General features: G+C 43.6%; 1 protein-coding gene across 1 annotated transcript in view; it reads right to left on the bottom strand.

Moving 5' to 3' along the window:
- The window catches only part of PXDN (peroxidasin), a 102,769-nt gene that overhangs the window by 19,058 nt on the left and 61,021 nt on the right, over nucleotides 1-22,690 (bottom strand). The window contains exons 15-17 of the mRNA XM_034766414.1: nucleotides 20,893-22,396; nucleotides 20,047-20,181; nucleotides 1,773-1,981 (exon numbers count right to left, since the gene is read on the bottom strand). Of these exons, the coding sequence (XP_034622305.1) occupies nucleotides 1,773-1,981; nucleotides 20,047-20,181; nucleotides 20,893-22,396 (1,848 nt within the window). The remainder of the gene's footprint in view (nucleotides 1-1,772; nucleotides 1,982-20,046; nucleotides 20,182-20,892; nucleotides 22,397-22,690) is intronic.

The raw sequence follows: 22,690 nt of genomic DNA on the forward strand, positions 1-22,690 counted from the left end.
CAAGGCTTGAGCCCAGGCTCGAGTCTGGGCTTACATTGCTGTGTGGACATACCCTAAGCGTCTTACCAAGATTAATACTTTTATCTTTACAATACTCCTTTGAGGTAAGAAAGGATCATCATCACCATTTTACAGGTGCAGAACTGAGTTACAGAAAGAATAAGCTACTTTCCCAATGTTATACAGAAAGTATGTGGCAGAGCCATGAATTGATACCATTTCTCCTGAATCTTAGGGTACGTCTATACTTACCCGCTGGTTCGGCGGCAAGCAATCGATCTTCTGGGATCGATTTATCACGTCTTGTCTAGACACGATAAATCGATCCCGGAAGTGCTCGCCGTCGACGCCGGTAATCCTGCTCCGCGAGAGGAGTAGGCGGAGTCGACGGGGGAGCTTGCCTGCTGCGTGTGGGACCCGGGGTAAGTACCTTTAAGTTCGAACTAAGATACTTTGACTTCAGCTACGTTATTCATGTAGCTGAAGTTGCGTATCTTAGTTCGAACTGGGGGCTTAGTGTGGACCAGCCCTTAGTTGACTACTTGAAACATAGGGTAATTGTTCCTCTGTTAAGATACTGAAAAAAGCCGCAGAGGTTGAATTTAGCTAGCTCATAGCTCAAATAGTTCACCTTGCAGAAAAGTTAGGTCCCGGGGCCAGTGGCGTAGCCAGGTGGAGGGAACAGGGGGAGTGATCACAAAAAAAGGCGCCACCCACTGTGGTGTTTTACTCACCCAGCGGCACTTTTACTGACGAGGCGATGCTCCGGGTCTTCGGCGGCACCTCGGCAGTGGGACCTTCACTCGTTCGGCGGCAGCATTTTGGCGAGTGAAGAGCGGCGGGCCCAGAGCAAGTGAAGGTCCCGCCGCCGAAGACCCGGAGCGCCGCCGGGTGAGTAAAAATTAAAAAGGCGCCAAGAAATTGAAAAGGCGCCACTTGTATTCAGTGGGAGAGCGGCCACTCTGGCAGCTACTGCCTGGGGCCTGTGACAATTCCAAGCAGCAAGTCAGAATGTCAAGAAAGTAGAAAGAAAATCCTGGGTGTTTCATTTAAACTCTAATTCTTTTATAATGATAAATCAGTAATTCTGCTGTATGATTAGTTAAGTAAACTTTGGAGGTAATCTGGTTTTGTTATTATAGAATAGAACAGTGTTGCATCTAAAAAAAAAATTAAATCCGGGTTTTGTTCAAGCAATCTAAGAGGTAACAGCTTTTGGTAACTAAGTGTCTGCTCCTCTGCCCTCCATGTGGAAAAGTATTTTAAACTGAACAAAACAGGAAGAATAACAAAAACAGATGCTTCCTACTTACACAACAATTGTAATACTTAACAATTAAATACATGGATGACTTAGTACATATACATTTAAGTATAGTGAGCACAACATTGATTCTTGCATTCCAAATTTTAATCAAACTATGCAATTTACCAGAATTTTTAATGTCATTTAGGAAAAACTGTAAGGTTTCAGTGTTTTTTTTTTTATAAGTAAGCTGCTAATACAACAGAACCAAAACCTTAGCTATACAATAACTAAATCAATCTCCTGACCAGATTCCTTCACTGCCTATTACTTCTATGGGAAGTGGAATATTACTTCTACAAACTCCGAATTTGGTTTTGTAAGCACATTATCCATGTTCTAGTTCAGCTTGAGTTAGAGCTGAATTAAGAGAACTAAAAATCTCTTAAAATTTCTTCAAAGCAGGCCATTTAAAATGTAACCAGAAACAAAGGATGCACTCCCAATACTCTCCCTGGATACAGACCTTCACAGCAATCTTGCCACATCCTGAGATCCAGTTTAGGAATTTCTTCACAGCTACCATAACCATGTGGGAACTCGGCCACCTTAAAGACATCACGTTGCACTCTGGTTATATTGTCAGCGTTGTCGCACAAAATTCTGGCAAGAGATGTTTGCTTGATCTGAGTCAGCTGAGGTGGACTAAATACACCAGGATTCTCATACCATAACCTGTAGTCTCACAGAAAGAAAGTTAAGTTCTTAGACAGTTAAGACAATGGTAAATAAAATAAAATAAAATAAAATAAAATAAAATAAAATAAAAAGATATACATACAAATAGCTGGCACTTTACTAGAGATTTTGGGATATTATAATCAACACAAAATATTATTCTTTGAAAAACAGATCACCGTAGGAAAAATATACAGTTCCTGAAAGCAGATGACTTTACACTCTGTCTTAATGTTGCCTTCTAATTACCCATGATGCCTCTGTCCACAAATCTTCCTCAGTGAACAATTTTTTTGGCAGGAAAGACATGGCAGACAGAACATACTTGCAAATTAAGATGGATTTACAGTTGCTTTGCGCAAAGACACCAAAGCTTACACCCCAATTTCCCTCTCCCTCCTGTCATGCGCATGCTCAAATATGCACCAAATTCTTACCCTCGCAAGGCACCCAGACATTCCTGTCCACACACATTCCTCAATTTCCCCCTCCCTCCTGTTTCCCATTTTCCCCTGCACATACATACCCCTAGAATATCTGTCCTTCCTGTCCTCTACGGAGTAGATCTGGTGCACCAGTAGTTTGTGAAAAGAAATACTTTGGGTTAATGATTTTTTTTGCTGTTTTACATAACTGAAAGTGTATCTGTTAGTAGATAAAACATACACTTTAATATAGTGTGCAGTTCAGTATTCTTTACTTAGAACAGAGTATGTAATTGCGTCATCAGCTGGTGGTAAGAATTTCTCCAAGATCGATCTAGCTCAAGCCTACCTACAAATGGAAACTGAAGACAGTGACAAATCTGAGAAACTGTCCCAGACTGAGATGTCAATAGAGAAGATTTTGAAACAAACTGATAAGTTAAACACTAAGAAGTCACCAGGACCAGATGGTATTCACACAAGAGTTCTGAAGGAACTCATGAAATTGTGGAACTACTAACTGTGGTACATAACCTATTGCTTAAATCAGCCTCTGTACAGACGGATGACTGGAGGATAGCTAACATAATGCTTATTTTAAAAAAAGGCTCCAGAGGTGATCTGGCAACTACAGGCCGGTAAGCCTAACTACAGTACCAAGCAAATTGGTTGAAACTATAGTAAAGAACAGAATTATCAGATGAACATGATTTGTTGGGGAAGAATCAACATGGCTTTTGTAAAGGGAAATCATGGCTCACCATCTATTGGAATTCTTTGAGGGTGTCAATAAGCAGGTAGATAAGGGTGATCCAGTTGATACAGTGTACTTGGACTTTCACAAAGACTTTTGACAAAGACTCTTAAGCAAAGTGCAAACTGCTTAGTCATGGGATAAGAGGTCCTCTCATGGATGAATAACTGGTTGAAAGACAGGAAAGAAAGGGTAAGAATAAATGGCCAGTTTTCACAGCAGAGAGAGGTAAATAGAGGGGCCCCTCAAGAACCTGGTGATCTCAAGAAAGGGATCACAAGTGAGGTGGCAAATTTGCGGATGATACTAAACTACTCAAGATGGTTAAGTCCAAAGCTGAATGCAAAGAATTACAAAGGGATGTCACTAAACTGGATGACTAGGTGACAAAATGGCAGATAAAATTCACTGCTGACAAGTGCAAAGTAATGTACATTAGAAAAAATAAGCCCAACTATACATACAAAATGATGGGGTCTAAATTAGCTGTTACCACTCAAGAAAGAGATCTTGGGAGTCATTGAGGATAGTTCTCTGAAAACATCTGCTCAATGTGCAGTGGCAATCAAAAAAGCTAAAAGAATGTTAGAAATCATTAGAAAAGCAATATACGATAAAACAGAAAACATCACATTGCCACTTATATTCATCCATGGTATGCCCATACCTCAAATACTGCATGCAATCCTGGGTGCCTCATCTCAAAAAAAAGATACATTAGAATTGGCAAAGGTGCAGAGACGAGCAACAAATATTAGGACCATGGAACAGCTTCCACATGATGAAAGATTAAAAAGACAGACTGTTCAGATTACAAAAAAGAGACGACTATGGGGGGATGTGATAGAAGTCTATAAAATCATGAATGGTATGGACAAAGTGAGTGTTATTTATCCATTCACATAACACTATGACTAGGCGTCACCTGATGAAATTAACAGTCAGCTGGTTTAAAACAAAGAAGTACTTCTTCATATAATGCACAGTCAACCTGTGGAACTCCTTTTCATAGGTTGTTGTGAAGGCCAAAAGTATAACTGGGTTCAAAACAGAATTGGATAATAGGTGATCCAGTTGAGGATAGGCTCATCAATGGCTATCCAAGACGGTCAGGGAGGCATCCCATTATCTGGGTGTTCCTAAACCTCTAACTGCCAGAAGCTGGAACTGGACAACTGGGATCACTCAAAATTGCCCTGCTGTGTTCATTCCCTCTGAAGCACTGGCCTCTGTCAGCAACAGGATACTGGGCTAGATGGACCACTGTATGGCCATTCTTATGATCCTGCGACAAGTACCTTCCAATTAACATGCACAAGGGCGTATTTCAATATAGCAGGTTAGAGTTTGGAATAACATCCACACCAGCTAGTTGGCAGGGAGCTATGGACCAGAGATTACAGGGCATTCATGATACTCATGCAACTTGGATGATATACTGGTCATGGAAGCTAGTGATGAATAACACACTGAGAACCCCCAAAAGGCACATGGTAAGGCTATTTGGTCCTATAAGCACTAATAAAGACAAATATGAATTTTTCAGATTAAGTTGCATATTGTGGCCACACCATTGACAAAGATAGCTTATACAAATCACAAGAAAAAGTTGAAGCTGTCCTAAAGGCAACCCAACCACAAAATGTGTCATGATTATGCGCCTTCCTAGGGATAGTTAGTTACAAAAGAAAGTTACCTTTTCTGTAACTGGTGTCCTTTGAGATGTGTTGCTCATGTCCATTCCATATGAGGTATGTGCGCTTGCTACATGCGCCGGTGCTGGATGTTTTTCCTTCAGTGGTATCCGTAGGGGACCGGCTCTGCCGCCCCCTGGAGCAGCGCGCACATGCTGCGGTATAAGGGGTGCTGCCGGCTCCCCCCACCCTCCGTTCCTTCTTGCCGGAAGCTCTGACAGTGGGGAAGGAGTGCAGGTTATAGAACAGACATGAGCAACACACCTCGAAGAACATCAGTTATGGAAAAGGTAACTGTCTTTTCTTCTTTGAGTGCTTGCTCATGTCCATTCCATATTAGGTGACTCCCAAGGGCGGACCTGTGAGCCTAGAAAGAACCGAGTTAAGGTCCCACTGTGGAACAGCAGCCCAGGCTGGTGAGAAGAGTCTCTCAAGGCTTCTCAGGAATCAGACCAACATGTCATGTGAAAACTCTGTCTGACCTTGGACTAGTGGATGAAAAGCGGAGATAGCTACAAGGTGTACTCTGATGGAAGAGAGGGGAAGCCCCTGGTTCTTAAGATGGAGCAGGTAATCTAAGATAGGTTGTAAGGAGGAGCACGTTGGAGAGATGCTACACTCAGACGCCCAGTGGAAGAACCTCGTCTATTTGGCCAAGTAAGTTGCTCTAGTGGAAGGCTTCCTGCTTTCCAAGAGGATTTGCTGGACCTCTTTAGAACAGGCCCACTCCTCCAAATTCAACCACGCAGCATCCATGCTGTGAGGTGGAGGGGGGCAAGGTTGGGGTATAGGAGACACCATGATGTTGCAAGAGCTGATCCGGTCAGTTGGGAAGGAGCCAGGGAGCGGCCACTGCTAGGTCCATCCGGGGCGACCATGATGACTTGGCAATTGTCTCTCTTGACCTTTGACAGCACTCTGCTGATGAGTGGGATTGGTGGGAAAGAGTAAATTAGAGCACCCGACCATGAAAGGAGGAAGGCGCCCGAGAGAGAGCCTTTGCCCAGGCCTTGTAGGGAACAGAAGCGATGTCATTTCCTGTTCTGTCTGGTGGCAAACAGGTCCACTTGGGGAGTTCCCCACCTCTGGAAGAGGGTCCGGACTATCTCTGGATGGAGTGACCACTCGTGGTGAGAAGAAAAGGATCTGCTGGGGCGATCTGTCAGTGTGTTCCTGATGCCGGGGAGGTGACCGGCCTCCAGTTGGATCGCATGGTCGATGCAGAAATCCCACCGCCGGAGTGCCTCTTGACAGAGGGCCAATGAGCATGCTCCCCTTTGCCTGTTGATGTAAAACATCAAGGCCGTATTGTCCGTCAACACTCTCATCCCCTTGCCTGCCAGGTGCAGTAGAAAGACTCCGCAGGCCAAGCGTACTGCTCTGAGCTCCTTCACATTTATGTGCAACTTCATCTCCTCTGGGGATCACATGCCTGGGTCTGGAGGCCACCGAGATGTGCTCCCCAGACAAGGTCCGAGGTGTCCAATATCAACTCCATCGAGTGACGAGTGCTGTCAAATGGAACTCCTTTCAGGATCACCCTGGGGTTGGTCCACTACTATAGCGAGGTAAGCATCATCGGTGGGATGGTAACGACCTTTCCAGGTGATTTCTAGACTGGTAATAGACCGTCGCCAGCCACTACTATAAGGGCCGCATCCTGAGCCTGGCACAGCAGACAACATACGTACATGCTGCCATGTGTCCCAGCAGGCACAGGCAAACCCTGGCCATGGTCAGGGGCAACTCTCAACTGAAGGCTGGAAGATGAATAAATTTTTCACCCAAACAGATCCAGTCTCTTCGAGTCTTTATTCTTGGGTGTAGCCCCAGTTGACCCTGCCTTTTCCTCTGGTTAATGGCCTCAACAATGAGGGAGTTTGGAGCCGGGTGAGTATAGAGATACTCATGGCCTTTAGCTGGCACAAAATATTGGCGCTCAGCCCTTTTTGAAATGGGTAGCAGGGAGGAGGGGGTTTGCCACAGAGCATTAATTATTTTCAATACCCCCTCATGTAGGGGTAAAGCCATCCTGGCGGGTGCTGTGGAACAAAGGATGTCGAACAGTGAGTCCGAAGGCTCCTCGAGTTCCTCTGCCTGGAGGTTAGAGGCGACCCTCTTCAAAAGCTCATGATGAGCCTCGGTGTCATCTTGTGGAATTGGGTGAGGGGAACCCGTAATAGCTTCGTCCGACAACGATGAGGACGACTTCAGTGCTGAGGGATCTACCACATCCCCTGGTGGTCCAGCTGACTGCACGTCTGGGTCCTCAGGGGCCTGGAGGGTCTTTTCCTGTGGGGCCTCCACCTCCGGAGGAGGGTGGGATGCTGCAGCCAGTGGCCTATCTGAGGCCCCCACCACTAACCAGGTGGCCTGCAAAGGCTGGGTAAACCCCAACGGGTTCCAGGGGTACCATGCCACCATCCATTGGCCAGGAGGCCATGGGGTTGGTTGCGGTGCCGATGGTGCTCATGATGTCGATGGTACAGCTGGTGCCGGGGCTTGTCCCGCTGACAAGGACTCCTGTTCAGTGCCGGAGTCCTAAGCGGAGTGGTCACTGCGGCGTGACCATGACTGGCTGGACCAGCAGCCCAGTGGTGCCGCCACTGTGCCCAAAGTCGACCTGTCCGATCGAGACAAGTCCCTCACGCGGGCCCTCGGGGATTTTCAGTGTTCGGTGGATCTGCGTCGGTAAACTGGTGAACTATGCCTCACACTGCTCAACTCGTTACTGGGACCTAGAGCGGGACGGGGAGCCAGAGCGGGCTGGTCATCAGGAGGATCTCCCCAACCGTGGAGATCTGCGTCTCGGCGACAGGTGCCGGCAGGCGAGTGACTGGTAGCTCTGTTCAACTGATCAGTCACGTGATGAGTGCCAAGGCATTGGAGACATGAGAGGTCAGTCTAGACAGTATTTGGTCCTGCCATGCGGGCAGGGGACTGGACTCGATGACCTCTCGAGGTCCCTTCCAGTCCTATAATCTATGAATCTATATGAATCTATGAATCTATGCTCATGCCGGGGGCGCGTGCCTCCGCAGGTCTGTGCCAGGTTACCGGTGAGCCGCGCTTTGAATCCCGCTGTCGATGCCCAGGGTCTGGAGACCAAAGAGGGCTTCTCTGAGCCTGCCTCCTTACTTCCGTGGCATGACGGCTCCTTGTGGGTGAGCGCTGGCTGGACGTCCCCTGTGATTGGGAGTGGTGCTGCTGAGACAGGGTCACGTGCAATGGTCCCAAGGTGGGTTTACCCCTGGACTTGGATACCTCCAGGGCCGGTTTGGGTGGCACCGGTAGTGTCAGGATCTCCTGCGTTGCCTCCAGGGCCTCGGGCATCGATGGGACTTCTAGCTGACAGAGGCCCTCATCACTGTCCGGTGTGGCAGGCATAGTAAGGGAGGGGCTAGACCGTTCAACTTCAGCTGGGACCCGACTCCCTGACGGAGGTATTGAGCCATCCAGCACGGGTCTTGGCTCTTCTCAGGCCCTCTCCTTTCCCTTACAGGAAGTGGGAGATCATCCCCTTGCGGTTCTCTTGGGCTTTTTGGCTGGGGCCGGGAAGGGGGATTGGTGCCGACTCGTAGATGGTGCTGGTGGGGCGCTCCGCACCGAAGCTGCGGTGCTCATGGCCAAGTTGGACCTCTGCTCCGGTGCCAGGGTCAGCACTGACACTATCAGGAGTGCCCTAAGACGGATGTCTCTCTCCCTTTTTGTTTGGAGTTTGAATGATTTACAGATGCGACACTTGTCGCTTATGTGTCCTTTACCTAGACACCTTAAACAACTAATGTGCGGGTCACTGATGGGCACAGGCCGCTTACAACGATCGCATGGCTTAAAGCCTGGAGACCGGGACATGTCCCGTCCCTAGGCTGAGTCCCGTCTGGGACCAACTAACTAGAACTAACAGTAAGGGTAACTACTAACTATATACAACTATTTTTCAGGGGGAAAAAACATTCGTGAGACACACTGAACAAAGCAAAAAGCTAGCCGAAGCAGCAGACGTTCCAGCACCGCCACTGGCGGCAGGAAGGAACTGAGGGTGGGGGGAGGTGGTGGTGTCCCTTATATCGCGGCATGTGCGTGTCGCTCCATGGGGCGCCAGAGCCGGCCCCCTACGGATACCACTGAGGGAAAAACTTCCGGCACCAGTACATGTAGCAAGCACACACACCTAATATGGAATGGAAATGAGCAAGCACTCGAAGAAGAACCAGAAGTTCCTACCTAACATAGTGATAATGTATAACATCTCCTGACTGAACTGTGACAGAATGGACAGAAATGGTGTTGGCCCACACAGTGTGTCAAGACTAAGGATGAAGTAAAGAAGTTTATAACATCTGAAAAAGTGCTTACATACAGCAATACCTCCTTACCTATAAACTTAGCTTGTGACTATTCCCCATATGGAATAGGAGCAGTAATTTCACATGTATTGGAAGAGGATACTGAAAGGCCTTGTCTTTGCTTCTAGATCTGACCTCAATAGAATATAATTATACCCAAATTGATAGAAAAATAATGAGTTTAATCTGGAGAGTTAAAAAGTTTCACCGATATCTTAGTGGGAAACAATCTACTTTGGTTACAGAGCAGCAGCCACTAGTTTCAATTTTCAACCCAAAGAAAGGTGTTCCGGCAACGGCTGCAGCACAATTACAGAGATGGGCAATATTTTGGGGCACTCACTGTTTTGATGTTGTTCAACAGTAGCAACCAACATAGAAGTCTTAAAGAGACCTTGAGAAGTCATACAGTCCATTCCCTCCCCCTGCACTGGGGAGTATACTAAGTATATCAAGTATACCTAGTTTATCAAGTATATTTAGACCTTCCCTAACGAATTGTTTAACCTGTTCTTAAAAACTTCCAATGTCACAAATGGGGATTCCACAGCCTCCCTTGGTAACTTATTCCACTACATAACTATTTTTATAGTTAGAAAGTTTTTTCCTAATATCTAACCTAAATAATGTTTGCTGCAGCTTCAGCCCTTAACTTCTTGTCCTACCTTCAGTGGACATGGAGAACAATTGATCACTGTCCTCTTTATAACAGTCCTTAACATATACCAGGTCCCCCACATCTTCTTTTCTCAAGACTAAATATACCCGTTTTTTTTTTTTAAACCTTTCCTCATAGGTCAGGCTTTCTCAACCTATGATCACTTTTGTTGCTCTCTTCTGGACTCTCCAATGTATCCACATCTTTCTTAAGGTGTACCTTCCACAACTGGACACAGTTCTCCAGCTAAGGCCTCACCAGAACCTAGTATAGCAGAGTAATTACCTCCCATGCCTTAGATATAACACAGTCACTAATACATCCCAGAATATTTGTCTTTTTCGCAACTGTATCACATTGTTGGCTCATTCAATTTGTGATCCACTATAACCCCCCCAGATCCTTTTCTGCAGTACTACTACAAAGCCGACTATTCCCCATTTTATAGCAATGCCTCTGATTTTTCTTTCCTATATGCAATACTTTGAACTTGTCTTTACTAAATGTTATCTTGTTGATTTCAGACCAATTCTCCAATTTATCAAGGTCATTTTGAAAGCTAATCCTGTCCCCCAAAGTGCTTGCAACTCCTCCCAGATTGGCGACAGCCACAAATTGGATAATGGAGTGGAGACTGTGCTTATACAAGTTATTAATGAAAATACTGAATAGCACTAGACCCAGGACTGACCTCTGAGGGACTCCATTAGAGATGTCCTCCCAGTTTGACAGAGAACCAATGATTACTGTCCGAGTATGTGTTTTCAACCAGTCGTGCACCCTCCTCATAGCAATTTCATTTAGACCACATTTCCCTAATTTGATTGTGAGACTGTCATGTGAGACAGTGTCAATAGCTTTAATAAAATCAAGATAAATCACATCTACTGCTTCCCCCTCTAGCCACTAGGCCAGAAACCCTGTCAAAGAAAGAACAGGAGTACTTGTGGCACCTTAGAGACTAACAAATTTATTAGAGCATAAGCTTTCGTGGGCTACAACCCACTTCTTCGGATGCATAATATAGAGTGAAACATATGTCAAAGAAGGAAATTAGGTTGCTCCGTCAGGATTTGTTTTTGCATTACTTTGAACTATTATCCTCCAAGTGCTTACAAATTGATTGTTTAATAATTTGTTTCTGGATCTTTACGGGTACTGAAATTATGCTGACTGATCAATTCCCAGTGTCCTCTCTGTTCCCCTTTTTAAAGATATGTACTATGATTGCTGTTCTCCAATACTCTTGGACCTCACCCATCCTCCATGAGTTCTTGAAGATGATTGCTAATGATTCCAAGATTTCTTCTCTTTGTTCCTTAAATATTCTACGATTAATTTTGTCAGGCCCTGCTGATTTGAATGCATCTAACTTATCTAAATATTCTTTAGCCTGTTCTTTCTCTATTCTGGCTTGTTTTCCTTCCGCCTTATTGTTAATATTAACGACATGCATGTGAAGATTGCTTATCATGCTTGTCATTGGCAGTAGCAGGTAAGGATCATGAAGTAGAACCAGAGACAGTCAATATACTCTATGTTAGCACAAATGGAACCTTTGCCAGTGACAAACACTATAATACAACACAAAATTAAGAATGATCCAGGGCTCGCTAAGTGTATAACAAGGTTTCCTAAAGTTTGGCACCAAAGTAATTATGCCCTTATTTCTGAGACAGAATTTCTGCCTTCTATTCATCTACATACAAACATCTGATTTACACAGTTCTGGATTCCATTTCTAAAATTTTAAGTAGGTTTTATGCAAAGGAAAAAAATACAGAAAAGTGTACTGAGAGGGCTGTAACACTCACCTGTGGGTATCCAAATACTTTATTTATGATTTAAGAGTTTAAAGTACCAGACTACAATTTTGTAAGATAAGCTCTGATCCACCCTCTCTAATGATATTTTAGCAATATCTGCCTGAGGCATTGTTTTAAATTAAATTTTATTTCATGATTCATGCTCACTCTCTATTTTCCCTCTCTTAAGGCACCTTTTAATTATAAAAAAGATAAACTTAATTAGATAGTGGTAACTATTAAAATGTGGCTAATCATTGCCAGGTATCTACAATAAAAAGAAACCTGACTTTCTTCCCTCAAGAGAGGCAAAACCAGGCAAGACATCAACAGACTACAAGTTACATCAAAAGGAGGGAAGTGTGGATTTTCAGACGTCAGAATTTGAGAAGGGAGAGCGGTCAAATACCAAAAAGAGTGCCAGGTATTTATCCCCTTTATATTTTCACTTAAGGGCATGAAGGATGGAGTGGACCCAAGTGTCCCTCAGTTCCTTTGTCCAGTTCAAAATCCAAGTGGTGTAGAACTCCCTAGTAGAGGAGAAAGAGAGCAAGTCATGGAATTCATGTGGACAACATATCTTGAAAAAACACAGTTACTGGAAGGTAAGTAACTGTTCTTTCTTCCTCAAGTGATTGTCCACATGTATTCCACTTCTGGTGACTAGTGAGAAGTGACCTCATAATTAGGAGAAGGTCGCTAGAAGCCCCATTTAACTCAAGGACAGCCCTGTCAAAGAGGACATCAAATCTTGAGGCCTCAACTAAAGAATAGCTGGCTGAAAGTGTGGACTCATCCCCATTGTAGCTGCACTGCAAATTTCTGAAATTGGCATGCTTCCCACAGAAGACAGAAAAGATCCTGAGCCCTGGTGGAGTAGGCTATAATCTAAATAAAACTCATAGATTTATCTAAGGCCATGACACTGTCTACATTACGTCTGGTCTACACTAGGAAATTAAGTCGCCATAACTGTGTCGCTCAGGCGTGTGAACCCCCCCCCCCTCACCGAGCAATGCCGTTAAACCGAACTAACCCCCCGTGTAGACAGCACTAGGTCGACAGGAAAATTCTCCTTTCGACCTAACTACTGCCTCCTGGGGAGGTGGACTACCTTCGCCGACATAGTGTCTTCACTGAAACACTACAGTGGCGAAGCTGCAGAGGTACTGCTGTAGTGGTTTATATGTAGACATGCCCTAATACAATTAAATACTGATTTAGACAGTCTTTGGGTGGATACTGCCTGACCTTTCACCCAATCTGCAAATGTTACAAATAGCCTGGGGGAACCCCTGAAGGTTCTTGTTCTTTCACGGTATTATGAAAGAGTCCTAACCACATCAAGGATGTGCAATTTGGCCTCCCCCTGGCTGAAGTGGGGCTAAGGAAAGAAAAATGGCAGGTGAACAGTCTAATTGAAATGAAAATCTAAGACAAGCTTGAAAAACATTTATGACGAAACCTAAGGATCACTTAGTCTGTATGGAACGCAGTGTAAAGTGGACCAGCCGTGAGGCCCTGCATCTCCTTTACCTTTCAGGCTGATGTTATAGTCACTAAAAAGGTCATTTTCACAGAAAGATTATACGGAAAGCAAGTTGCTAATGGCTCAAAAGGGGGTCCCCATTAACCCACCTAACACTATATTGAGGTCCCAAAAGGAAGGGGTCTCATAGAAAGTGGGAAACACATGAAATAAGGCCCCTAAGGAATATAGCAACTATAGGGTGAGAAAATATGTTTTCCCCTTAAATGGGAGGACAATATTGCTGCTTGATGTACCCTTATGGAGCTGATGGATAGCCCTGAATGCTTTAGCCATATCAGATAGATCAGAATAGTAGGAATTGCGACTTCTAAGGGAGACAAGTGGCATAGTCTCTAAATAGTTGTCTAAATAAAGAACCTCTTCCATTTAGGTGCATAGGTCAATCTAGTAGAATACTTCCTGCTATGCACAAAAATATTCTGGATTTCAGCTAAACAGCTTCTTTCACTGACAGACAGAGATAAGGTGGGTAAGGTAATATCTTTTATTGGCCCAACTTCCATTGGTGAAACAAGCTTTTGAGCTTACAAAGACCTCTGCTTTAGTCTGGGAAAATAACCCCAAGTGTCACTGCTCTTTGTAAGGTTGAAAGCTTGTCTCTCTCACCAACAGAAGTTGGTCCAATAAAAGATATTGCCTCACCTACATAATCAGTGGATAGGTACACTTTATTCTCAGAGTTCATGAGATAAGGAAAGCATCTGACAAGACGACTGTATTCAGCCTTTCCCCAAATCTCCTACCCTGGAACAGAATGTTTGGCATTTCTTGTTCCCATCTGAAGCAACACTGCTCATTATCCTCACCTGCAGAAGATGGTTTGCAGGCTCAAATCCTTAGCGGGCAATTTGCAGATGAGAGGGCTGGTCCAGCAGGACATTCTGAAAGTCTGGCAGAAGCAGAATTACTGGTACAATCTGTTGAAGAATGCACCAATTCCAGAGATGAACTTGCTTAGCAAAGGAGGGATAATTGTATTCCTTTGTTTGTTGACATAAAACATTGCTGTTGTGTTGTCTGTCATTTCCTCAACTGTTAGTCCATAGCATAAGAAGAAACGCTTTGCCTGCTCGACAAATAGCTCCGAGTTCCAGAACATTTATGGCAGTCCAGAGGCCTGATGCCTTGTAATGCTGTATGGAATATGGGTGACCATTTATAATATTATTGATACCAATATTACAAAATAGAAATGAATATTACAAGTATGCCATGGAAGGTATCAGTACAAAAGTTATGATTTGCTAAGTATGATAATCTTGTTTATATGTACGTATCATCTTTGTTTCATGAGTTATAAATATCTGTATCTCAAACTTGTGTTATCTTTCTGAGTGACATCTCCATACAGATTGGCATCAGCACTATCCAGCCTGCTTAATGGCCCATCAAGGGCAATCAACTGTACAATGAACCAACAGAGAGAAGCCAGGGGCTATGAGTATGAGTCAGCAGGACATGTAGGGACATGCCTGTGGACAGTTGACTCCAAGAGCTTTTCCATGCCCATGTGCTGTGAGCATCTGTTTGGGATAAAGGATGTACAAACCAAGCCACATGACAAAGGATATAAAAAGGCAGCTACATCTTCTCCATTTTGTCTTCAATCCTGCTTCTCACCTCTGGAGTAACTTCTCTATAAACTGAAAAGGACTAATATATTCACCCAAGCTTTGGAGATGTTCCAGAGGGACTTTACAAGCCAGCAAACTCACCAGTGCTGCTAAGAACCTGATATATGGACTCTGAAGTCATGTGTATGTATCTGATTGCTTTGGCCATTTAACAGCTCTCTTCTCTTTTTCTTTTCATTTATAACAAAACCTTTAGTTTTAGATACTAGGGATTGGCTGGCAGCATAATATTTTGGGTAAGATCCAAACTAATATTGATCTGGTACTGTGGCTGGCCCTTTGGGGATCAGAAGAACATTTTGTATAGTGCATACAAATTTTAAATAACTTCTCACTTTACTGGACCTATTTGCTGATTGTGAGCCAGAGAATGGAATGCAATAAAAAGGGCTGTGCAGTTTCTTTTTTTTTTTTCCCCAGCTCCTTGATAACTTGTGTGGGGGACCAGAAGCACAGTTCGTGACTGGCCAGTGAATCTAACTACAGTGTTAAGCACCAGGTTTGGGAGAATCTGCTCTCCTTTCTGCAGCCTGCCCTGACCTTGGCATTTTCAGTGTGGGCTACCGTAGGCAACTTGGGTCACAGACCTGTGGGTGGTCTAGGTGAGCTCCCCACCCGAGTGTGGAATCACCAATATTTTGATAGGTAGGCACAGCTGGAGAAATCAGTACTCCTTTGCACACATGGGAGTCTTCCACCAAATTAATAATGAGAAGGCTTCTCAGGGCACCTGTGTCCTCATGTCCATATGATGTATGTTGGGAAGATACACTATTTTCAACCACATTTCTATGCAACAGAGGTGAAATCTGGCATGCTATGTGGCGTAAGTGAGAGACATGCTCTCGCTCATGTCTTTGGGTGAGCTTGCAGCTGGTTGATGAGGTCTACCTTTGTCTTGAATCTGTCCTGTGGCAGATTAGCTCTTGCTGATGGGGAATCTATCACTATCCTTATGAACTCTAGTCTCTGGGTTTGCAACAGTGATTGACTTTCCTTTTTAGATTCTGAGATCTGGTGTGGTGAAAAGATGTAGGACTAAGTGAATAGAATCGTTCACGTGCCATGGTGATCTTCCTCAAATGAGCCAGTCATCGAGTACTGGCATACCTTGCCTCGTAAGATGAGCTTGTCAATCACTTGCTGAATACTCTTGGTTTTGTTGAAAGACCAAAGGGAGGACTTTGTACTGGTAGTGGGAAGTTCCCACTTGGAATCTTAGTTATTTTCTGTGTGCCAGGTGAATTGATATGTGAAAGTATGTGTCTTCTAAACTGAGAGCTGTGAACCATTTTTGAGGATCTAAGGATAAGATTATAGAGGCTAGAATTACCAAACTGAATTTGAAAAGACGGATGAAGCTGGTTGAGTTGTCTCAAATCTAGTACTAGATGCTTGTCTCCCTTGTTCTTAGGGATTATGCAATAATGGCAGCAAAATCCATTCCCCTTTTAACTCCAGAGGCTCTTTTTCCACTGTTCAGAGATTTAGAAGGGAATTCACTTCTTACTTTCACAGTTTTTTGGAAGAGGAGTCCTTGAAGAGGGGTAGGAAGGGACTGCAAATGAATAATACCTCACACTGTTTTAATCTCTAAAACCCAGTGGTTTGAGTTAAATCAATTCCAAACCTCTTAAAAATAAAAAGGTGGTTGCCAGAAATGGGGGTGGCAAGAAGGGTATAGATTTTCCAAACGCTCTATATGGCTCTCAATGATGGTGTCCAAACTGGCTGCCATGAGGGGGATCTAGAGGTGCAGCATCCAAGGAAGAGAGCCTCTGTGTTGGAAACTTTGCTCCTTCCTTGGTGGCTCATGAGCTTTGTGGATTATAATCACCTTTGTCCAGCTTGTCCTTGTCCGCCTCTCCATGAATGCAAGTCAACGCCACACCATTCCATTTTGTTGCGAGCACGTTCTTTCCATTTCTGGCCAAAGAGTTCTGTCATGGGATCAGCCCAACATGTTTTCGGTCTGCCCAGCAGTTGCTTGTGGTCTCTAGGGATCCAGTCACTGATGCAAGTTGTCCACCTAGTGTCTTCCCTACGGATTACATGACCTGCCCATCTCTGCTTTGCGTCCTACATTGTCTGCACTACATCAATCACCTCTGTACGCCTTCTAATCTCCTGATTCAGTATGTGATCAAGGACCGATATCTTACACATTTGCCTTTTCATTGCTCTCTGGGTGACAGCGAATTTTTTCTTCCTCCGCTTTCCTCATTGACCAGCTTTCTGCTCCATATATAATTGCTGGCAGAACAGTGGAGTTAAACAGTTCTTTTCTTCATGGGAAGTTCATAATCTGTTAGAGATGTCTTTATTTTGTTGAAACTTCCCCTCCCCGCCTTTCTCCTCCTACTGCATTCCCCTTCAAATGAGTTGTCTCTGTTCACCTGTTGACCCAGGTAAATATATTTGTGAACCTCCTCGATTACTTTCCCGTTTACAGTGATGATTCCTGCTGCACAATGCTCATTCCATATCCACTTCATCTTCAAAGTGTACACTTCCAACCTGATATCATGCAAAAGTGTTTGCAGTTGCTGCAATTTCTCCAGTTCTCCTGTGTCCTTTGCCAATATTACACAATTGGCAGTGAAGAGAAGCTGCGTTAACCGTTCTCCGTCAATTCTGATTCCTTCTTCCCAGTACAATTTCTTTAACTGCGACTCCATTACTGCTGAAAACAGCTTCAGTGACTGTCTGACTCCTCTATGTATAATAAGAATGCACGGGACATGGAATAATGTTATCTCTGTAGAACAATTATGGTTAATTTCTTCCAGCACGTCAATGTACTTCAGGTCGATTCCGATTTCATTGAGCGCGTTGAATACAGAGTTAATCTCCACCAAGTCAAATGCCTTTTTGTAGTCGACAAATTCAAGACACAATGGTACTTTGTATTCCTTGCACTGAGCCGATGTGATCAATTGTTGAATAACCTGAGTGGAAACCAGCTTGATCTCTGGTTTCGTGCATTTCAAGATCCTTCTTAATCCAACTGAGTATGACGCAGGTGAAGATCTTGTGAGAGGACTGTGATCAGATGGTAGTTGCTCAATTCTTTTGGATCGCCTTTCTTCATCAATAGTATTGTTTCGATTTCTTCCATGCATCTGGAACATGCTTGCTACTGATGTAGACAGTATCTTCAAGGGTTATAATAATACATACAGAAACCTTTATCTACAGTGGTTTATGACCAGGCCTGCTCTGTCTTAGGGGTTGGCATGTAGCCGCCAAGAAATGGACAATAGCTTTTTAATCTTTTATAGAGTGTAGAGCTTTATCAGTTCTTGAGTTATAACCTTCAAATGGGAGGACCTCAGTAGCTGCCTGGACCTCCTTCGTACTGTCAAAGACTGTAACCAAGAAGCCCTGTGCATGGCAGTGGAGTTTGTCATTGATTGTGCTGCCATGTCCAATGCATTTAATGCTACCTGCAGCGATATATGAGTTACTAGTTGTCCCTCAGCTACAAAAGACTTGGGTTCCTCCCTAAATTCTTAAATTTATGTGTCTACCATGTGATGCAGAAGTTCCTGAATTTTTTTTAAATAGTCAGACTGAATGGATATGCAGTGCACAACTGCTTCATCTGGTGAGGAAGAGGCGATCACTGCTGAGATCAAGTGCTTCTCTATTTGCAAGTGTTCTTCCTCACTTTCCTGTTCTTACTGGGGTACAACGTGAGTCAATGCCAGATGTCCTTCTCAAGGAACCACAAGTTTTACAGGGAAGGGAGATCAACATCTAGTGGTGGTAGCAGAGCTAGGTTTCCTTGCCAGATCACTCAGTACCAAGAATAACTTTGGTGCCAAGAAAGTCAGTGCCAGGAGCATCTGTGCCACAAGAGTCAGCGCCACTGTGTGCATCAATATTACTACTGAGAGGTTGGTGCTAGCAAAATGTGGACTGCTGCCTGAGACAGCACCCTATGGGCTCGGGGACCAGGTTTTGCCAGGTTGTCAGAGGGGCCAAATTTGGGCTGTGAACTACACTTTGGCAGAGTAGTGAGAGATCTATGCCTCCTTTTATTAGGTTCCAGAGAGGGTAATCAAGGCCTACACTTACTGTGGAAACTATGCCCCTTCTGACCCCTTTCAGACAACTAAGTGAAGGATATGACTTGGCTGCTCTGCTGGTCTCAGTGGATGAAGTTTTCTTTGAAGAGGGAGCCTGGGAGCTGAGTTGGGCAGCAGGTCACAGGAGCACTGACTGAGGAAGCCTGCTGAAGCCCAGTTGGCTTTTTTTTTTTCCTTCCGTTCTGAGGAAGCTTGCATTGAGTGCTCCCGGAGAAAATGTTTAAGATGGGCCTCTCTTGCCTTCTACATGCTTTTGGAGAAGAAGCAACAGATCTAGCATCTACTGGACAAATGATCCTCTCCCAGAAAAAAGAGGCACATTCAGTGTCTGTCATTAAATGAAATAGTTGCTTCACAGGAAGGGCAAGTTTTGAAGCCCAGGGGCTTCATTTCAGCCATAGCAGCTAATCCCCATTAGGATGGGGGAAGTCCCAAACACTAAGAAGAGGGTTTTGTTGTTGTTGTTTTTACATATAGCTAATAGGTGTAAAAAACAAAAACAAAAATCACTGCAATAACTATGCTAGTATTACTAGCTAACTACACACAACTAGTAAAGTTACACAGTATGCAGAGAAGTGGACATTACAGGGTTTCCATCTTGCAGCCACAGGCAGTAAAAGTGCAGGAAAGGCTCCAGTGGACATTGCTGGCCAACAGAATCCAATCTCACACATATGGATGCATGTGCATCGGAAGTGGAATACACGTGGACAATCACTGAAGAAAGTTTTTCTTCAATTTACAGTGAAGTAGCCTGAGCAGTAATTTGCACAAGGCCAGTCAAACAATGTCAGAAATAGGAAAGTTAGGAGTTCCTGGGTCCCAGTCCCCTGCTCAGTCAGCTACACTGTATTGCCTGTTGGCGCTTTATATGCTATTTTCACCATAAAAGATAACAGGTCTTAAGAATAAATAAGCATAGCTGTTATTTCAGCTGCTTTGACAAACTATAAAATCAGCTTTTTATCACTTTCATTTCTATATTCAGATCATAAAAGAAAAAGAAAACAGAGTTTGGATTTGAAAAAAGTCACTAAACAATTAAAAAAAATCTATTCTAAATTCACTTAAGTTTTCCATGGGCATTTTGGCTGTACCTGTCTCCATCTCGAAGACGTTTAAACTGTGTACTCAATAGACACATCAAAGTTGGCCCCAATCGGCTACCAGGAACTAAATCTTCTACCATAAGAGCAGGAAATAAATCTATGTTCAGAGGTGACCCATAGAGCCTATAACAAGAGAAACACAAATAGTTATGTTAAAATTATACATATATAAAAGCATTCAGTATTATGACAAAACTAAGGACAATGGATCTAAACCATTCACAGCAAAAATGACTGCAGTATGAAATCACTTTAGCATTTTCTTCCTGCATTGTGCTACACTTAATTCAAAGAGGTTTTAAAGGTGAGGCTTGACAAAGCCCTGGCTGGGATGATTTAGTTGGGAATTGGTCCTGCTTTGAGCAGGGAGTTGGACTAGATGACCTCCTGAGGTCCCTTCCAACCCTGATATTCTATGATTCTATGAAAACTGAAGATATAAATACTATCATGAGATTTCAGTCCTAAATGTATTTTGTTTTTAAATATTACTCATAAAAAAACATCTCCTATGGGTGTATACATGAACACATGGTCTCTGAATGGGCTCAGCTTCATGGATTTTCTACAACTCAAGGAGTGGAGGAATCAGATCTGTGTAAGTCTCACTGGGGGAAAGACATTCTGTAGCTTATGCAGGTACTCGGGAACCCTGAGCCTTCCATACATATCTCCTGATGTTGGCAGGAAGTTTTGTGGGATATTCCCTTTATACCTTTCCTAACAAATACTTACTTCTAGGTTAGACATTTAAATAATTATTATTTTCACATGCACATTTAGATATAAAAGTACATTTGAATTTTTAACAGTTAACTTTCACCTCAAGCTCACCTGCTAAGTTTCTCTCTGATTTCATGATTCCTAATTTCGTTTTTCAGATCTTCAAAAGTATGAGCTGAAGAAAGATTACAGTAAACTCTAAAATCATGGTAGGGAGGAATTCCATGATCTCTGCCTCTCTGAATATTCATAGCTGCCAGATCTAAAGCCACGGTACGTGCCATGGAGAATAGTCTCTCTGTTAATTCTGTATTGAGTAACTGTGATGGTACTCGCATCTTACCAGCAACCCCAAACAATCCCCTTAACAGTGGATCAATGCCTCCTTCATTTACAATCCGAAAGGGAGAGAAGAATGCCTTATGAAGAGGTATATGGCCTTGTAGAATAGGCTCAAAGTTTTCATCCAGCCGATACAGTAAGGGATTGATAAGTGTGTGACCAAACCTAAAAGCGGCAGTTGCAAACTCATTAGTTATGCCAGAATTAACATTGGGATCATAACCTTTATATTCACCAAGCATCTTCATGCCTACCTCTCCAAAGATCTTAGGTAGCCAATGGTTGTATGTTATATGTTGCATTTCTGCACCAACAATTTTGCGTGTTTCATGATATATTGTGTCCCCATCCCAGTGTGGGTTGAGTTGCAGTAACTCTGTAGCAATTCTGTTGTGTTCTCTAAACCACAATGTGTGCATACTGGTGAGACCCAGTTGCTCATTAGCACGATGATCCCCAGCTAAGAAGCAAGGAATTGGGCTCTCGTTTTCATCTCTCATGCATTCTGTTGGTGGACCAGTAGCAAATGGAAGAAGAGGCTTGCCGGATCTCTGTACAATGCCCTGTCTCAGAAGACCCCTTTGACTTGCCAAGTCTCTGATTTCTTGTGACTCATGGTCTGAACTGCCGTATACATTGGATGCATCAATATATGAAGTCAGCTGGTTAATCTGTTCTCGTGGGTAAACAGAATTCATTAGAAGAGATGTCATGCCACTTCCACAAACAGGACTGGAGCGTACAAAAAACATGCACCGTGCACCATTTCTAACTCGGGGGTCATTTGGTGGTACCATGATTGAGAAACATGGAGGATCATTTGTACAAACTGAACTGCAGTGCTGACCATCAGAAAATCTGGCTTCACTCAGAGCCGCAACTGTGGAGTCTAGGTCATGATCAAGGAATTGACCCCATTGCATTAGAAAGTGAGTAAACTGATCATCAGGGGTTATTGTTTCAGTTCCTATTAGAGATGTTGAAACCAAGCGAGGCATGGGGAGTGTGTATCCATTATAGTGTCTATTAGGTCCAATGCCCCTAGGCAAGTTAAATCCATTTTCATAGACTGACTTTAACAAACGTTCAAAGGCTGTCAGAGAGGCACCCCACATTGGATGCTGCAGGTTATTGCAAGTTCCATCATGTGTCCTGTATTTCTGGTGAAAGCACATATCTGAGCAGTTATTCACCCTTCTATGGGCTGTGCAGCCTGACAGATTAGCTATCAGGTTCAAGTATTGTGGAGATACAAGATCGTTATAGTGATAGCCTGAAACAGAACAGAAGCATAGGAAAAATTAAAGACTTATCAGATTTTGGATACAAAATCACAAATATCCTAGACATCATTTTATCATCTTTTGATTTAAAAAAATTCCACATACCCTTGGACAAATTCAAAGGAAAAAGAATTTGCATGACAACAATGATACAAAGCTTTTCAAAAGATTAGACACCTAAATGAAATAGGCAGATTTCAAAAGTACTCAACACCAAACATCTGCCATTGAGAATAATTTGAAAATCTGCCCACTTCATTTAGGTGCCTAAATGGGAAATGAGC

This window comes from Trachemys scripta, chromosome 3, assembly GCF_013100865.1.
Source record: "Trachemys scripta elegans isolate TJP31775 chromosome 3, CAS_Tse_1.0, whole genome shotgun sequence".
Lineage (NCBI taxonomy): Eukaryota > Metazoa > Chordata > Testudines > Emydidae > Trachemys > Trachemys scripta.